This window comes from Nilaparvata lugens, chromosome 7 (assembly GCF_014356525.2).
Source record: "Nilaparvata lugens isolate BPH chromosome 7, ASM1435652v1, whole genome shotgun sequence".
In the NCBI taxonomy this organism is placed as follows: domain Eukaryota; kingdom Metazoa; phylum Arthropoda; class Insecta; order Hemiptera; family Delphacidae; genus Nilaparvata; species Nilaparvata lugens.
Window position 1 is genome coordinate 15,890,437 of NC_052510.1, and position 19,976 is coordinate 15,910,412.

Genomic DNA, 19,976 nt, shown 5'->3' on the forward strand with positions numbered 1-19,976 from the left:
TAAAATATTGAACTGAAATAGTTTGATTGCGGCTATTGTAAATTATCACTGTTATTGATAAAAATGACAAACATAAACGTGTATTAGTAGAATTTATATATTGGAGCATTACACACAGTACAATAGTAAAGATAGAACTATGTAATTTATACAGTAAAAACAAATTTTTAATTTAGTTTCAAAGAAACACGAAACTCTTAAATAAGGTTTTCGATAATTGAGTTTTTTTACTGTACTTTGAAAAATATATTTATCTGTACAACGACAAGACGATTAACACTCTAAATTGGATTTATTTTGGAATTTAATTAATTACTTTCAACTTTCTAAAAGCTGTCTAGGAAGTAATTGAGTTTTGTTATACCGACAGTTTCAAGAATTTCAATGAACATTTCAACTTACAAGTGACAACATTCCTTTGAATATCTATCTTGTTTAGGATTATTTGACCAAAACTGAAAATACTAAATATGTAAAGATCCACAAAAAAGAAATTATTTTGTGATATAAAAGTTTGAGAATGTTAAAAACCATACTAGGCAATTCAAGTGAGAGGCTTTAATTGGCGAGTATTGTGTCAAAAGAATGTGTAAATGTAATTTTATGTCATCATTGAAAGAACCTTTAAGATTTCAGTTGAATTTAAAACTGCAAATAAGTAAAATACTGAGAATATTATTCAGGGACGAATCATCAATCTAATCAATCTCATCATCTAATCTAATCATCAATATAATCACCAGTCTCTAAAAGTTTTTTCATAGTATCATTCAAATATCCTAATGGGAAAAGATTGATCAGATTATTTAGTTGAGACTTACCGACAGGCATTTTGTGCTGTGAATTGGTATTCCAGGTCATTCCAATTGGCAATGTCTCTTGGTGGTCTTTATCAAGAGGCAGTTCAGCCCTAGAGGAGTCGTCCAGGATCCATTGTATCCAACTGCCATCGCTCCCTTCAACACCCAGAACACCAACCTCCATGCCGTTCGCCGACGCAACAAGTAACAGGTTCCTTCAAACAAATTCATGATTACACTACTTACACATTTTCTGATGTTACCTTCTAAAATGTAAAGTGCAGCAAACCTAGAATAACTAACAATATTTTCTATCAAGTCAAGTTTTATTGTTTACATCAGTTTAGATCAAAATACAGTAAATCATCCCATCAGATATAACTAACATAATTATTATAAAGAGACTATTCCTAACAAGTTAAAGACAAATTATAAAAATCAAGATTGTATCTTATACATTGATAATTCACTTCAAAGTTATAGGGTATAGCCTAAAAGTTTATACTTTTTATAATAGTTTTTTCTCTCTACTTCAAACAGAGTGTTTCTTCTGGGATTCCAGATTATATTAGCGTATGTCATGGATCACCACTTGATAAACGAAGACTATTACAGATAAATAATCTATAGTCATTGAATGTGAGAACTAATCCAATTGAAACATTTCCCCAACACCAGATTTTAAAGCTTCCTCACATTCGTATAATTTGGAAATATAATAAATAAACTATTTATGAATAGTGATAAATATAAAATACTTATGCATAGAGACAATGAAATAAATCTTTCATGGAATAACTACAATCAGCTTCTTCTTTAGCTTCAATCATTCGATTGGTGGGCAGCTTTCCATCCTTTTCTGTCCGGACTGTACTTTTCAGTTGGATGTAGCTCTGAATCCCTAGATATTTAGTAACTTGCTTCAGATATTGTAGCCGGGGTCTTCTACGAGCTCTTTGTCCAATTATTATACCTTCCAGTATTCTTAACGTGAAATCGTTGTGTCTAAATACATATCCAGGCCAAGAATGCCGTCTGCCCTTTAAAATACGCAAAAGATATCGCTTTACAATCAACTAGAGCGCCTAAATTTAGCAATAAAATAAAAAGGTTTGATAAATAAATTATTTTTACATTCCCTTACCATGCTTGAATGTGTTCCAAATAGAACTGAGCAGAGCGAAGATGTGCCGAACTGTAGCAGATATCCTCATAGTCGACAAATGTCACTGGTCCGTTCTTGGGAGTATTCACTAGCATAATATCTAGAAAAAACAATAATCTATTGAGTATTGACAAGCAAAATATCTGAAACCAGTAATAAATAAAATGAAAAGATGCTTTATTTGGCAGAGTGAGGGAGTTTAAGCCCTCTCAACCACTTAACCTCGACTCCAATGAGTATTGACAGGCCACCATTTATGATAAGATCTCCGTTGAAAAACATAATACGAGAACAGCCATTATCAGTTCTGTATTCGATGACGCAATACTAAGTATCCTTGAATTCGAAATCTGCCATTTTGGAGTGTAGAATTGATCAATTGAATGATGTGACATTTATACATAACATAGCTGCCTACATTTGGACTGTTATCTGTTATAGACTGTGGATTGTAGACTAATGTTGTAGAATAGATACTGACCTGTAACGTACCTATATTGTCTTCCTCAGTGCAGGTTGTACAAAAGCATTTAAAAGTTCAATCGTGATTAAACTCTACGAGAACAAATCTTTCGAAAAATCTTTCTCTTCTTGGTTTTTCTTTTGTAGCATTCAATCATGATTAAAACTTAACAGGCTTTTGTGCAACCTGGTTTCAATGTTGTATGACTGTAAATGGTTGAATGAATAAATAAATATGGTTTCAAAGATTGAGGGGCTATCAACTGTAGGTTATATTCTACTAACTATTCAATGGACTGCATTGATTGGGTATGTTTCGCTTTAAACAAAGTATTTTGAGACTTGACTAATTCTTTCTGGAGCTCATTCTGAGTGCCCAGACTGGTAGTTTACATCATACAGTGACGTTGAGTTTTTTAATAATCTAATTCTAGAATGAGATTTTTAATAATGTTATTTAAATGACATAAAATAACATTCTGAATATTACAGGACTGTATTACCACATAGCGTTTGTTGCAGATTAACCAGAATGTACCACCTTGCCGCTTCACCAATAATCATCTTCAAGTTTGGGAAGCACTGTTGACATAAATTACAGGATAAGTGGAGTCAACTAGATAAGAAGACCTACGTGAACCGTTAATCTCATCCGTCAAGTCTTTGTAAACAGCAGCAAACTGGAAGTTGGAGAGCCATTGCACGCTGACTGTGGACACTGGACGCTGATTCATGTCTGGCGCCTGGATGCTTTTCACAGCTTTCAACTCTGGCTTGTATTGGGTGAGTGTGCCATTCAGCGAGCCAAACACTATCTGCTTTCCCTTCGGACTCCAGCACATGCATCTGAAAACAGTTGAAGAAAATCATAATACTTGCAGTTTACAACACCACAATAGAAAAATAAAGGAGTCAGAAGAGAAGACTAAAATCGAACAATATAAAATATACAGGGTGATCAAGAAGTCTCTCCGCAGTGAACTATATACTAAAAAAACACTCAATCACTCAAAAACAAGTACAGTATTTATAACAATAGCAAAGTTTAAATTTATTGAATTTATGTGTTCATTCATTGCTGTAGAGGGGGAGGGGGGAAAGTAGGAGTAACTTTTCGAACGGGTTTCTAAACAGAACACAATCTTCAGCTAAAACAGAACGCAGGTACTGCGGAGAGACTTTTTGATTGCCCGGTATAAAAACAGAGAAATATGAGGATGATTGCAAATCAATTATCAAAGCGGGATAAAAGCCTGAAATTTAAAAGTTTGACTAAAAAAAGAATTATGTAATTCATTTTAAATGGAATATAATTCTTAAATTGATCAAAGCAGAATAAAAACAGACAATCATTAACAATGTTTAGTCAGTATTGCCCACTAAAATTTAAGAGTAAACTAGTTCATGATACATTTATATTGATAGAATATAGTATAAGTATAGTAAATAATCATGCACAATAATATTGTGGTACAAGCCTATACGAGTGATTCATAATTCGTGAGAATTACTGAAAATGTAAACTTAAAAACATGTTAGGTACTTTATTGATAGGTCAGCTAGATAAGTTTATAACAAAGAACTCAATCAATACAACAATCAGTGAATTACAACAAATAATAATTATTATACAGAAAACAATTACAATAAAAAATTACTGGGGATTTCTATGACCACCATAAATTTTTCTCCAAGTAGGAAAATCTCCTGATAGTTTGTTTGTCAAGAGCTCGGAATACATTTGTGACGGTGTATGACAGAGACTGATATCTATTAGTTAATTTATAAAAAATTGTTGACCAAACCATGTTAATAAATAGTCTAGTGAATTTATAAATTACGGGAGCGTAAAGCCAACGAAAAATTGAAACCCTCATAAAGCAATTTAGCAATAGAATACAGAGTACTGTAATATGATTACAGAAAGGAGCACAACAGTAAAGTTGAACAGTTAAAGTGAACAAGAGATGAGTATTTAAAAATATTTACGTTGATTTGGAATCAGTTGGAATGGTGTTGATGTTGTAAGAGGCTCCCTTGAATTCGTAGACACTAGCTGATCCATCAGAAAAGCATACCGCCAACATATTGGATATTCCTGGATTCCACGACAAACCAATGGCCACACATCCCGCTGTAGTGCTGCCTCTAACCTCCTGAAGCACTTGTACGGTCTGCAATCAACCAATCACACATTAGTTCACAATTTTCATAACATCACAATCAAAATGGAATGAAATGTTTTATTGGCGAGAATTAAAAAAATATTAAAACATTAACGTAAAATCACCAAACATAGTGAAAAATTAACAAAATATCACTTAAGATTTGTAAGCACAATGTGGAACGGCGGGAGAAGCCTCCACCAAATTAAAAGAAAAAAAATATGTAGGCAGGATGCCTCCACCAAATATGTAAGCACGATGTGCCTTCACCAATTATGTAAGGGGAAAAACTATTATAACAAAAGAGAACAGAATAACTAGAACTTTAATGAGTCTTCAACATATTTACATTTAAACAAAACAAGATTAATTCTATTATAAAAACATTATTGATATGAATTTTATGGGGAAAAACACTCGCTTGCTGCTAATGATGATTCAATCTTTGTGGTTATGAAAATTTAAGAACAATGATTCAGTAGTCACCTAGGCATCCACTGGTTAATCGCGACTTTAGTATTTTAAAAGAACAAATATTAACTGAACCAATGAATAGGCTCAGCTCAGAACCCGTCTCCCTTGACAATACAATTATTTTTATACTGCCCGATCTGTGACAGAATAACTGTATTATCAAACGAACCGAAATCTAGTCTTTTTCACTGAATCAGCCGGACTTAACTTACAGTCCTATCGAACGAGCTCTCTCTCTCTGACCAAAAGTTAAATTTTGGGTATTAATATAAACTCAGTCAATGCCAAACATGAAAGCCATTTCAAGTACATATTTTTATCTGTCGCACAAGCGGCACGTTTGTTATTAAAAACAAAGGAGAAGCTATGTTAATTTTGACAACAAATGAAATAAACAATCTTTCTGTCGATGACAAAGATTGTTCAAAGACAAAAACACTGTTCATTGAACTTTTTTACTTTCCTTGCCCTATTACCATAGGTAAGGAAAGTATTGCTTTCCGAAAAAAATAAGGTACCCCAATTTGTAAATTTCTATACGTTTCAAGGTCCCCTGAGTCCAAAAAAGTGGTTTTTGGGTATTGGTCTGTATGTGTGTGTGTGTGTGTGTGTGTGGTGTGTGTGTGTGTGTACGAGTGTATGTGCGTCTGTGTACACGATATCTCATCTCCCAATTAACGGAATGACTTGAAATTTGGAAATTAAGGTCCTTACACTATAAGGATCCGACACGAACAATTTCGATCAAATGCGATTCAAGATGGCGGCTAAAATGGCAAAAATGTTGTCAAAAAAGGGTTTTTCGCGATTTTCTCGAAAACGGCTCCAACGAGTTTGATCAAATTCATACCTAGAAAAGTCATTGATAAGCTCTATCAACTGCCATACGTCCCATATCTGTAAAAATTTCAGGAGCTCTGCCCCATCTATGCAAAGTTTGATTTTAGATTCCCTATTATCAGGCTTCAGATACAATTTAAACAAAAAAAATTCCAAGTGGAAAAGATTTAGCATGAAAATCTCTACAATTAATGTTCAGTAACATTTTCACCTAAAATTGAAAATAAGCTCGAAATTCGAGAAAATGTGATTATTTCAATTGCAAACTGTTGACAACTGATGATTCTATTAAATCATTCACTATGAAGAGATTGCAGACTCCGTGTGTCTCCAGCGTTATTCTCCTGTCACCAGCTGGCTAAGATCTTTGAATAGTAGACTTGAGATTCGCGTGAACACTAGCGTCAGGTGATCAATTTTCATAACGGCAAGGAAAGTTGTGTGAGTGCGCCACACCAGATTTTTAATTTTAAAACTCTAAAATCCTGATCAATATGAGATAAATATAATATGATTCATATATATGTACCATATGACCAGGTGACACATTACAAACGTATGATGATCAAGTTCTTTTTCAGAGGAAAATTAATTGCATGGAAGTTTTTTTATGCTAACATTTTATTTATCAATTTATTTACACATACAATATCATTCTCAACTATAAATGATTGGGAAAGGAAAAACAGGCTTAAAGCCAAAAACTGTTTATTTCCCAAATTTCCCAAACATTTTATCAATTACTTTATTGGAAAAGTAAATAGCTTATTTTCAATTTAATCAACAAATAAAAAGTCATAGACATAGTCATATTTTATGTACAGTCAATGTTTCACAGAACAATCAATAATTTATTTATCAATACAATTATTACAATGATCTATTATATATCTATTGATATCACAATCTAAAAGAGGAGAAGCTTGTACTACTCCTCTTTCAAATTTTAATTGTAATGAAATCCAAAAGGTTTTGTGTATTGTCACGGATTCCACATTTCTGGTCCGAGAATACTCCTTGACAAGTGATAACAATTTTTAATTTAGTAATTTTGTTGGAAATAAAAAACAAAAAACAAAAAAGTTTAATAATTTCAATAATATTGAATTAAAATTAATCTCAAGAATTGTGATTTAGAAGAGACAGAAGTGTAAACCTACAGACATTGTTTAAACAAAATGAATACTGCAATAAGAACGATTATCAGAGACAATTTTCTTTCAACTCTAATTTTCTTCGACTGAGTAAACCTATTTTAATACAACAATAAAGACTTGACAAAGAATTCTACTAAATTGAATAACCAAAGAATGCTACTACAATAATTACTTTTTCAGGATAAAATGTAATGATTAATTCGATAGAATATGAATATTTTGAGATTGATAACTGACCTGGCTCAAGAACTGAGCAACCGAGTAAACTCTGACCAGTTCAGCGCCATTGACATTGATCACCACTGCCAAGAGAGTGCCATCACAGTTGACAGCCACATGTGAAGGCTGGGAGGGAAGCTGAATGTCTCTTCTTGGGTACTCTGTCAGTTCACTGCGACTTTTTCCTTGAGATTCTTGAGCTGATTCAAGCCCTGATACTTGAATAACTGTTGATAAAACATTGCACTCAATGAATATGCAAAATTTAGTAACTCAAAATTCCTTCATTTTGATTAGATCATCCAAGACATTTAATGAGAACATGGATTGGTTCTAGTCGAATAGTTTAGATGCTGGCTTTGGAAACCAGAGGCCCCGGGTCTGTATTTTGGGCAAGGCCAGGGGCCTATTTCACAAAGGTACAAGTATTGTTACCAACCATGGTTACGAACAAGTACTTGTAGTTACAAGTTTACAAGTACTCACGTTTCACAAAAATTTATGATCTACAAGTTTACAATTTTACAAGTCTACAAGTACTTCAATAGTAAACATAACCTATTTTCATGATGATTTCCTTTTTTCATCCTTTATAAAGGTTACTTGTACTTTTCAATAATTACTTTGAAAATATTTGAAAGCAATTTAATGTTTTTTGTACAGTCTAAGTTACTTCATTTATTGCTGAATTTGTAACCTACACACTATATGTACTCTGTATATATATAGTAGATGTACTATATATAATGTATACTATATATACTGTGTATATATACTATAGTACACGTAACCTATGAGGTAACACATTAACAACTATTTTGGAAATTATTAAATTTGATTTCCAGATGCATATATTTCCAAAATAATAAATTTTAGAGGGATATAGGGCATTTTTGATTATTAGAAATATTTATTGAATATTTAAAATCATTTTAATGATCACTTGTAAATCCTTTACATAGCTTTCCACCTCGGTAGAAATTTCATAGTTACGAACAAGTAATTTTGACAAAAATTGTTGGCTACAATGAAAATCTTTGTGAAACACTTGTTCGTAACAAGCAAATCACTTGTAAACTTGTAGAAATTCATTGTAACTACAATTTTACAATTCTGCTTTTGTGAAACGCTAGTAATCAGCTGTTCTCCAAAACCATGGTTGGCAACAAGACTTGTAACCTACTTGTACCTTTGTGAAACGGGCCCCAGATTTTTTCTCGGGCCATTCCCATGTGATTCGATGGACAGGTTAGGGTATGATCTCATTGGAAGCATGGATGCACATATGTCAAACTGCACGTGAGATCTTGCATGACAATCGGTATGAGGAACAAAATTTGGAAAAAGTTATAAAAACAAGTTGTGACTTTCCTGTAGCTGGTCACACTGAACGCCACTAGCAAGTGCTTGCGTTCAGTGTGAGTGTTCCTATGGCTCTTTTCAGTCCATCTTTATTCTCATCTGCATCATTAGTGATCTCATGTGCACTTGCACATACTTGCATCAAATGTGATCATACCCTCAAGTCATTCGTCCCGGATGCTTAGAAAAGAAGTTATTAAGTCAAGTCAGAGACCCTGAAATTAATCAAATGCAACCTGAAAACCCCTACACTAGACCTGAGTCAGCGAGTTTACTCGGAATTTATTTTAATAAGGACAGACTATTGTTAAAAAACAGACTAAACAATAAAGTTGAAAAACGTAATCAACAAAATGAAAGTTGAATAGATAGATGTTCCAATACATTCCAATGAAGAAAAGAAAAAAGTGAAAAATTTTGCAATTTTTTTTTAAATACATACCTTTAAATCCAGTTGGACAACCAACAAAGAGTAAACCATATTTTGATGAAGATGCTACAAGACTTAATGGATTGGTGACTTGCAATTGTTGATCATCAGGAAATATCTTTAATTTACTGAATAGTTTGAATTGAAATCCCTGAAAAAAGAAGGTTAGATGAAACGGACGATTATAGTAAGAGTTTAGTAGGTTAATAATATTTAAGTATTAAGGAGTTGCATAAGAACAAGAACTATATATTTCAAAATTGAACAGGATGAAAGCACAAGAATCGGCAATAATTTACTAATTTAAAAGTAAAACATCTCTTTACTAAGGCTGACACTTAAATATTAAAATTATATTAATCAATAAAATAGATAGCAATTACAATAGTGTAAGTACAAATAATACGTAGTAAAACAAACATTTTAAGTACAATTTAAATCTTGCTTCTAGCATTTATGTGCATGATGGGAAAAAGAAAATATTTTGGAAAAAATGTTGGTAAAACGATAAACTTACTGTAATGTCAGTAGGATTTGGTGCTGGTGTTACAGACATGTTGAAGTGAATAATTGACAGTTCATTAATACATTCAACTTAAATATCAAAACAGAGCAATAATCCAATCGTTTCCAAACTCAACGTCTCAAGCTTTCCAGTTTTAATTTTAAACTTTTCATTCAAGTTTGAGGTTATTTTTGCCAATGCCATCCTGATCCCAATATTTCATGTCCAATTTTGAAGAGATGCGCTAAGTCGGACGATGAATCGGTTATCTTCAGGGATACTTTTGAGTCAGTGACTCGAGTGACCCAGAGCCGAACAAAATGGCGGCTGACCCGGGGCAGACTAGTGATCCCATGGAACGACAACCAGACATCGACCGGTCGATGCTGTTTGGCGCGTACTTTTGAATATTCGGATGGCGCGAATATTTGAATAAAACACACACACATACACTGGTGTGACACTAAAAGTAAGTTGTTTTGCAAAACAAACATGGCTCATGCTGTAATAAATGAGTTTATTCTAGGAGAATTGGATAAGGAACAGAATAACAATAATAATAATTATTATGATGCACCAAACATTGTAGGGCCAGTTGCTGCGGTTGTTGTGGAGGAATTGGGAAATCCTTTAAGGGTTTTCAATGAATTATTCCAACAGGAATGTAATAATACGAGACCTCACAACTTGGGTTATTTTGAAATTATAATATCACTTTATAATATGAGTGAGTTTAAAAGCCATTTTAGAATGTCTTAGCAAACCATGCAGTTAAAAGATTCCATACTATTATCATCAGAATCTTTCCACTGAAATTTTGTAAACATGGTTAATGTAGCATTATTCTATTCAGGTCACCTACTGAGAACATACCAAGTGGGTCGCGGTGTAGATTTTGGATTCTTGTTTAATAATCATTATATATATAGGACTATATTTTTTGGCGTCATCAAAGAGACCACTGGACTAGTCTTCATTGAATGAAAATAATACCATTCTCCCTAGAAATATATTTTGGCTGCTTTTAAATTGTATAAAAATGAAAGAAAAACTTATTTACTTTCGACATTTTAAAAGAACCAAAATGAGTTTAGAAATAGAGCCAACATTACATTTTCTAAACCAAATTTTTATAAAAACATTTTGAGAGACTAGTTTCTGTTGTTGCACCATTTCTCTCAAGTTGTTACTCATCTCAAGTAACTGGTTTGTTATTTTATTCGAAATTGACTATATCATTTTTTATGATGGAATCAGTGCTGTAGACTATTTCAAATTATTATCATTTATTTCCAATGACCAGGCATTCCTGGATAGATCGATCACGTCTTCAGTTATAGGATGGTCATAGTTGACTAGACCAACTATAGGCCCGCCACAACGTAGACCCACGCTAATCCATGAAAAGCAACCACGCCGTGGGATGTTTTGTAAACCATTGCTAAGCTTCTCCAGACATCTGTGTAATACATGCAATGAATAATCCACTTGTCAGCTGATTGATTATGAATAATTCTATAGCAATGGTTTACAAAACATCCCAACGCGTGGGTTGCTTTTCGTGGATTAGCGTGGGTCTACTTTGCGGCGGGCCATATGAGCGTATAATAGAGGTACTGTAAGATATAGGCCATACGAAAAACCAAACATGGTGTATTTCAAATCGAAAATTGGTGGATTGTTTGTTTTTTTTTTTTTATTAAATTCCAATTTTACAAATATTTACATCAACATTCTTAGGTGCTCTTAGAAGTTATAGGAAGGAGAATTAATCAGCCTGCAAATATAAAAATACCTCTTGAGGAGAAAATACTTTTCACAGTTTGGATGTTGAGCAACCCAGAGACATTCTTAGCTGCTGATGACAGATATAATTTTTCTCAAAGTACTGCTCATAGAACATTCTATGAGGTAGTGGATGTCATTGCAGCTTCAGTAGATGAACATGGTCGACACCCTTGCAGCAACAAAAGTCATCTGATGTAATTAATAATAATAGCCTTTACCAACTTCATAACTTGTGCTTTCTACATAAGAACTTCCTTTAATACAAGATTATCACCGGGTTGCACAACGGTCTGTTAACTTTTAATCCCAAATAAATTTCACTTTTGTTGCATCAGTAGTCCACACATGACCCTCTGTGGTGACTTCTGTAACATAAAGAAAACAATGATATTAAAACACCATTAAGTAGTGAACATGATTGACTTCCATAAGGTAGGTCTACTAAGCATTATGTTATAATTACAAGTAGTGCAGTCTATATACAGTGGTGCTTGCAAAATACATTGTAGTTCTTAATTTTCAATATGTTATAAATCACTCTCAAACAGGCTGTATCATTGCCACTTTTTTGAAGTTGTCTTTTGAAGGAAACTTCAAGCTTGGCTACAAAATCTTACAGAAGCTTGATTAAATTACACCGGAAGAGTAGCTCAAATTATGTTATAATCACATATAACATAGAAGAAACGCGTCTATAGTGAGGTCACGTTATATTGGCAGTAGAGTAATATAGAAGAACAACGTTGCCGATTCTCTGCCTTTTATAGCTGATACCAGTATATCTTATGTAACTGTTCATTCTTCTTTAGAACAATCAATTTATTGTACTCATCAAGTGAATTTACTTTTTAATAAATAATACACTTGCATAATTAGATTGAAAATTTTGTTAATAATTAACAATTATTGATCATATTTCAACATTGTAAAAAATCTGGCAAAAGGATAGCAACACCAATGTTAATCAAATACTGACTATCCTAGGAAAAATTAAAGGTTACAAATTTTCCTAAACATTTTATTCGTCTCACAGTTTTAGAGATTTCTCTATACTGTAAGTCTTCTATGTTTTTCTCTGTATCTTCTTTAGTATTGACGAAAAGACAGACTTCTTTCAATTGTGGAGTAGCTTGGTTTAAGTTTTCAAAATGCAATGGGTTTAAAGCTGCATATTATACACCAAAGTTTTCACAGATTCTTCTATAAAAAAGTTGTTGATTATCTTTAAAAATTTGCTGTTCTCAAACAATGTAGAGCAACAAGAGCTGTCAAAATTTTCGCTAAGAAAGCATAGTCTGCATGGACTTGTAATGAAGGAAAATTTTGTTGGCAACTTTCTCAGTGTTTAGAATGTATGGAAAACAAAAATCATGTTAGATAGAGGGATTTTTACAAGTTGAGGAAGCAATTTTGCTGTAATTTTAACATATTGCCATAATTTGTTGAAAACTTTTAATGACAACTCTAATGTAAAAGCTCAAAGTTTTTAGCTTGGCATAAATTATCACAGTATCTACAAAAAATAGCAGCAGAATATGGTAAAATTATTTATACCAATGTGACTACTATCACTAATCGTTATTACGGTATGTGATAGAAATTATATTATAAGAGGATTGCATGAAAGCGCCTTACCTGCTGCTAAACCAGCCATCTCGATGTGGCCATAGTTTTGTTTCAGATAGGACTGGAAGAAGTCCAAGCTGCCTGTAAAACAAAAATCATAGTTTCAGTACTTGAGCTATTAAATTTAAATTAAAATCAATCTTTATGAAATGCAGAGGACCTACATAGCAAATAAAATTATTCTTATAGAAAGCAAGAGATAATTTTTATAATCTTTATAATGCCTATTATAGGCCTTTATAGGCCTATTCCATAGAATAACAAACTTTTTAATGAAATGAAAATGAGTGAAGTTCATTAGGTTTAAGTTTATGTTTAGCCGATTAAGTATTCTGAAATTTGATAATGAAATTCTATTTATTTTTTAATAAATTATGTCATAAACAAAATACGAATAGGTATTGAGGTTAAACAGCTATGAAAATCTAAGAAGTAGCCAAAATCAAAAGTAAATATTTCAATGCTATTTAAATGGATCAATAACTTTCATGACCACGCAGAATAATATTAACAAAATATGATATTATTTATTTTATTATTCACAATTTCCTTGATGAACACTAAAAAGCCTACTGTAACAGTTTTGGATACCGTAGATCACGTCATGAGCACAAATATATTTTAATATAATAGTTATACTAAACTAATAATATTGTCAAAAATGCAATTAATAAACTTACTAGCCAATAATGTGTGAATTTCCTCCTTTCCAATTATTTTATAAAATATGCCTTCAAAAACAAACTCATGTTTGTATTCGTAATAATCCTCCATATTTGCATTTAGTTGTGTTGTTTACTTGACTGCAGACCAGAGCAGACGACGCGAAACTTTCAACCAATAGGAGCGCTCCGATTCCGGGTGACTCGAGCTAGAACTTCGTAGCCCGTACTATTTGGTCGGGTCACGATTCCTGACCCCGGGCTAGAAAAATCAAAGATGGCGACCGGGTGATGAACTGTCAAAAGCTCCCATGAAACGCGGGTCACCTAGCTCGAGTCACTCGAGTCATTGGAGCAGTGTATCCCTGAAGACGCTCATCATTCACGACAAAGTGCGACGGAGGAGTAGGTAAATAGATGTCCAACAAACTTGAACTGTAAGCATGTTCAAAGAGTAGGTGTTTGAAATAAAATTGTTTGATCAAAGCGTTCAAAAGTTATTGTAATTTGTAGAACATAAAAACAGAGGACTATTAATTTTGGTCTTAAGTAGGGATGGGTATCGAAAGACAAAACATCGATGTTTTTTTCATCCTAACATCAATAAGTGAAAAACATCGAACAGTAAACATCGATGTTTTTAAATATCGTTTATCGCCCTACGTTTTTGTCTTAAGTCAGTAGAAAAGAAGGAACTACCTGACGTTCGTTCAATGAACGCCACCTACTTCATACAATACGACCTGTTAAAGGGGGGGGCTCAATTTCACTTTTCGAAAGAGCTACAAACTTAATAACTAGACCTGGGTCCTCCTAGTACATGAGAAAGTACTATAGTGAGGTCCACGTTATAATGGCAGTGGATAAAGATAGAAGAATAGCGATACCGATTGTCTGCATTAATTATTTATATTTCTACACTGTCAAAAACATAATTGGCATAATTGTGGACCTAGAAAAGGATAGTACCACCGGCTTTGTCGAATGATAGACAAGGATAGCAAAACCAAAGTTGATCAAATACTGCCATTATAACGTGGACATCACTATAGCTATAGTGTGGTCCACGTTATAATGACCGTGAATAAAGATAGAAGAATAGCGATGCCGATTCTCTGCATTAAATAATTATATTTCTACACTGTCAAAAACATAATTGTTATCGTTGTGGACCTAGAAAAGGATAGTACCACTGTCTTTGTCTAATAATAGATAAGGATAGCAAAACCAAAGTTGATCAAAAATACTGTCATTAAAACGTGGACCTCACTATAGAAACGTTGGTGTGTGATTGTCATTATAGTCCGGGCGCAAATGTCATGAATAAGGCACTGCGTGGTCATTTTTGAGTAACAGCCGTGGAAGATATCTCAATTTCTATACTGTCATTATAACGTGGACCTCACTATAGATTAATTCCGATCTCAGGACATGTATCCAAAAGAGAGCGTTGTGTGAAATTAATTGTATGTAAAAGGAAACCATCATAGCATAGCTATAGTGTGGTCCACCTTATAATGGCAGTGGATAAAGGTAGGAGAATAGCGATGCCGATTCTCTGCAATTAATTATATATAATTATAATTTTACACTGTCAAAAACATAATTGTCATCGTTGTTGACCTAGAAAAGGATAGTACCACCGGATTTGTCGAATGATAGACAAGGATAGCAAAACCAAAGTTGATCAAAAATACTGTCATTAAAACGTGGATCTCACTATAGAAACGTTGGTGTGTGATTGTCATTATAGTCCGGGCGCAAATGTCATGAATAAGGCACTGCGTGGTCATTTTTGAGTAACAGCCGTGGAAGATATCTCAATTTCTTCGTTAGGTCACAGAGAAGGATCAGAGGGAACATTCTTACCGACTATTGTTTCGCCTAATGTGTAGTATCACTTATACCGGTAGAAAGCGCTTGTATACGCAAATGACGATTTCTGTCTGAGCTGAGTTAGTACTGTAGTAGGGGGACGTAGTGGGGAGTCATTGGCATCCTACACTTCCCTCTCCAACAAACCAGTTCACACCACTCTCTCCCCCCAGCAAAACAACTGCTGACAGCATTTGTGGCTTGAGGCATGTATGTCATTGTTTTGCTAATAGTACATAGACTAGACATTCATTTTTCTTATTCTAATCACTTGCTACTCTCAACTCTCCAGATCGCATGAACGCTGCTTCTCCAGTGACAAAGAGGATTATTTTTATTTCTAATCAACAAGAACTAGAAAACAATAAGTGAATGAGTGGCCAGATTTTGTAACTTTATTACATTATGTACTTCAATTCAATAATTGAAAAAATTTAAATCAATCTAATTTAATCCACAATATTGCGATTTTGAACTTAAAAATTGAGAAAGAGCATGGAATAATTTTAATAATGACATGTTCTTGAGGTGCTGTGTAATGCAGCATTATATTTCTCTATTATTGTTCTAAAATGATTTTAATAAATGATGTCAAAACTGCTCATTAACAATAATATTGTTTCAGTTACTTTTTTTTCATTGAATAGCCAAAGATTGTTAACCTTAATAATATTATTTCAGTTGCTTTTTGTTTTCATTGAATAGCCAATGGTTGTCAACCTTTTTCATGGACTGTACCCATAGTGGAAAGTTCTAATTTTGCATATGAGCTAAATGCTGTTAGGCTAGCCATCTAGCGGGAGATTGGGGAAGAGGGAGTAATTTGAAAATTCAATGAATTTCTCTCATTATAAACTTATAAGAGCCACTATCTTCTTAGCATTCAGTAAAATAACATCCAGTTTCATTGTATATTATAAGGAGGAAATTGATTGATACTCTTTAAAAAGATTTACCTACCCCTGTTATTATGTCTGTGTATTTTTGTCGTAAATGTATTTCCTTTCCTTGATATAATACAAAATTATAAGTAGAGCAATAAAGAGCAAAACTAAAATCGTAAATCGATTTTGAAATAATCTTCATGACCTTTTAGAAGAAACTTTGTGGCTGAATCTGCTAATCAATTCCGACCATGTTGATAAACTTGAAACGCAAAAAATGCTGTTGATTTTATCATTTTTATTCATAGTTCACTTGGACGCACGGTACGATTCAATCACTTGAAAATATCAAGAGATTGAAGATATTCTCCTCATATTCACGATCTCGGTATTTCTAAGATGGAAAACAGTAGTTGAAGATAAATATTTATGGTAACTGAGCTCCTATAGAATAAAATTTAGAACCAATCATGAGTTTCTATGATGTATGATCCTCGTTTAAGAGACTCTTGATTAACAGTGGAATTGCGAAAAAATGGTAAAACTTCAATCGTCACTTTTTCAATCGGTTGTAACTTTCTAATGGTATTGAAATCGAAAGTATTGTTGATTGGAGTGAGAAGAGGAGGAAATTCCTCACATCCTTGACTAGATTTTGATTTTATATCTGTATTATTTCATAAGATATGCAGCATTGAATAAATAAATTGTCGTTATTCTGTGTATGGAATATGGGTTGAAGTACAGTGTACACTCAACAAAAAATTTCCCATTTCTCTTAGGAACTTGACTCATGATATATGATTTCCAACTACCTTGACAAGCCGAAAAGAAAGAACGGGAAGATCTGAACATTGTATCAAAAGTTATGAATGAAATTTCGATCCTTGAGGTGTCCTGAAAATCTTTGAGATAGAGCGTTCTACCTGTTCTCAGATTGTAGAGCACAAAATTACGCCTAGTAGGATGTTGAATTATACATTTTTGAATTGTGACAATCGGAAGATATTGTTGATTGAATACTATAGGATTTATCAAAATTGATTTTCCATGAAATTCTACTCGTTTTGGAAAAACTGTAGGATAGAACTGATTGAAGTTATAGAGGTCTGAATGATTCCATTTTATTCTGAATTTTATATACAGTAAAAAAGGAGAGAGAGGATTTTTTTTGTCCAATGACTGGATTTGATTGTAATAGCTCAGAACTGGAGAATGAACCAGACATATTAGGTATTTGGGCCACTCTGTACAAGGAAATGCATGCGAAAATTGGTTCTGGACTTCTCTTATGCATACAAACCCTAAAAAATGGGGTTATAGGGTTTATAGGTTTTTGGTTTGGCCAAAGACCGTTCAAGTCAGAAGGAAGCTTTTCCATCAAGGGCCAAGCGTAGTGATAGAGTATGTGCATATTTTTTGTAAATATTGTTGTTCACTGATGTTTTTCACTTAGTTTTATCTTTATATTTTCATATTTCAAATAAGTGATTTAATACTTCATATTTATCGTGGTATTACAGTATGTTTTTTCACCTTACAAATCGTACCAGATAGAATAGAACATTCATGATTGTGTGCGGCTGTGTGGGCGTTATGCTCATGCATGTTGATGTTACAGATTTTTGTGTTAAAAAATTAGAGTTGGGTAGCTTAGGGGGTTAGGTTTTTGTTTGGAATTGCAATATGCTGGAATGGGTTGGAGACCAGATTGAGGTATGTTTATTGAATGAGCAAAGGGAATTCTATGTTTCAAGTCAATCAGCGTTCGTCTATTTGTAAGATTTTTTATCTTTCCAATCGTGCTTCTAAGCTCAAAAGTGTAGAGAACTTCTATTTCTCAGCGTTCTCCACCGATCCTATTGTATATCATCATACTCTAAATCCAATTTGTATGTGTGTTTGTGTGTGAATAGGCAGACGTGTATGAGTATAAATGTTAGTGAGTGTAGCGAGTTCTACTGTTCTCCGAACTAATAGTTATGAAACATTTCATAACCATATAAAGTAGAATACCCGTTTCCTGATTTTATGATACAATGGTAATTAAAAGATTTACTGTTATCTTCAAGGTTTATAAATAGTTTTCCAAACGAAAATTGTATAATAAAGTGATTGACCATGTCACCTCAATTTAATTAATTGATTATAAATAATTGATTGATAATTAGTAAATTGGGTGTGAATTAATCAATTAATTAATAATTTAATTAATTGAGCACCTCCGCTCTGTAATTGGCGCTTGTGCGAGTGTGCAGGACAAGTTTGTAGGATAACTGCAGTGAACCATGATAACACGATTACAAACGCATCCACCCCTAGTAGGCCTAGACAAAAGAATACCTGGACAAAGATTGGGACCCTAGAACAGTCTGGTAGGGCTTCATCTCCATCTTCTCCAACAAAAATTTTTAGCACATGGAATTAGGGATATTTTATTTTTTTCAATTATATCACCTTCTGCTTCTCATACTGAGTCTAAAAGAATTGTTTTATCCACCTAATACGAAATTTAGTTTTATATTGTTTATCATATTGTATGTTGATATTCCAATACGCTCTCAACTGCAATGACAAAAAATAATGAGCTGTCTTTGTTTAAAATGAATGAATTGCCTTTCGTGACAGCTATTCTTTGTAAACTACCTTTGAACAGTTGCTCTAGTGAGCCAGGGTGTCAATTTGTAGATTGTAGATTCCAACCAGTTTGACACACGCACAACTGCCAACGCCCTTCTTGCAGAAAGGTGTTGCTGAAGCCTACGTGAACAATAGTATTTCAAAACATTGTTATTCGAGGAGCTATTCACAAGTAATTGTCAATAAGGGCCTGTCTATTATAAACTGTAGGATGTTGAACAAACTAATATACAGTCGAACCTCTCTATAACAAACCTCCACCTAACGAAATCCTCTACACGACGAATTTTTACCTGGTCCCATGACATTTTAGAGTTTTTGCTGCTTATTTACCTCTATTTAACGAATTTCGGACCTCTCAACAACAAAGTTTTTTCTTGACTTCAACATACAAAGTGTAGTGTGTATAGGAAGCAGACGGTCATTTTCAAGGAATTCTTTAGTTTCAGCAGAAAGGTCAATAGACTAAAAATAATGGCAATTCAGGTAGGAAGAAGATAGGGTGGTACGATATTATAAGATCCATAGGATCGTGGCAGTTTTCTTGAGAGAACCTCTCAATAACGAATACCTCTCAGCAGCGATTTTTTTCACGGGATAATCGACTTCGTTATACAGAGGTTCGACTGTATTTTCATTTTCATAGTATTGCTTTTCGTAACATTAAAGGACTGATGAATTTCGAAGTATTTTCTATTCTGGTTGTGAATATAGATGTTATTATGGAATGTTGAATATTATTGTTTAACTTTGGGCTCATATATTCTATTGGTATTCATGATAAATTAAGCTTGGTAAATATATTTTGTTCATTTATAGTGGTTTTGTATAGAATAATTATTGAACTAGCGTGAGTTTTAACTTTTGACTTACTGAAGGACAAAGTCGTTGTCCGTCTGTTTGTATGTTCTACAATAACTTT

At 33.4% G+C, this 19,976-nt stretch overlaps 1 protein-coding gene across 1 annotated transcript in view; it reads right to left on the bottom strand.

The window, feature by feature from the left end:
- LOC111057000 (nuclear pore complex protein Nup214) overlaps positions 1–9,754 on the bottom strand; it is a 34,469-nt gene extending 24,715 nt beyond the window's left edge. Inside the window, 7 exon segments of the mRNA XM_039431857.1 lie at positions 822–1,015; positions 1,945–2,065; positions 3,062–3,273; positions 4,417–4,601; positions 7,301–7,509; positions 9,087–9,225; positions 9,592–9,754. Coding sequence (XP_039287791.1) covers positions 822–1,015; positions 1,945–2,065; positions 3,062–3,273; positions 4,417–4,601; positions 7,301–7,509; positions 9,087–9,225; positions 9,592–9,630 — 1,099 coding nt within the window. The 5' untranslated portion in view covers positions 9,631–9,754.
- Between the last annotated feature and the right edge of the window lie 10,222 nt (positions 9,755–19,976).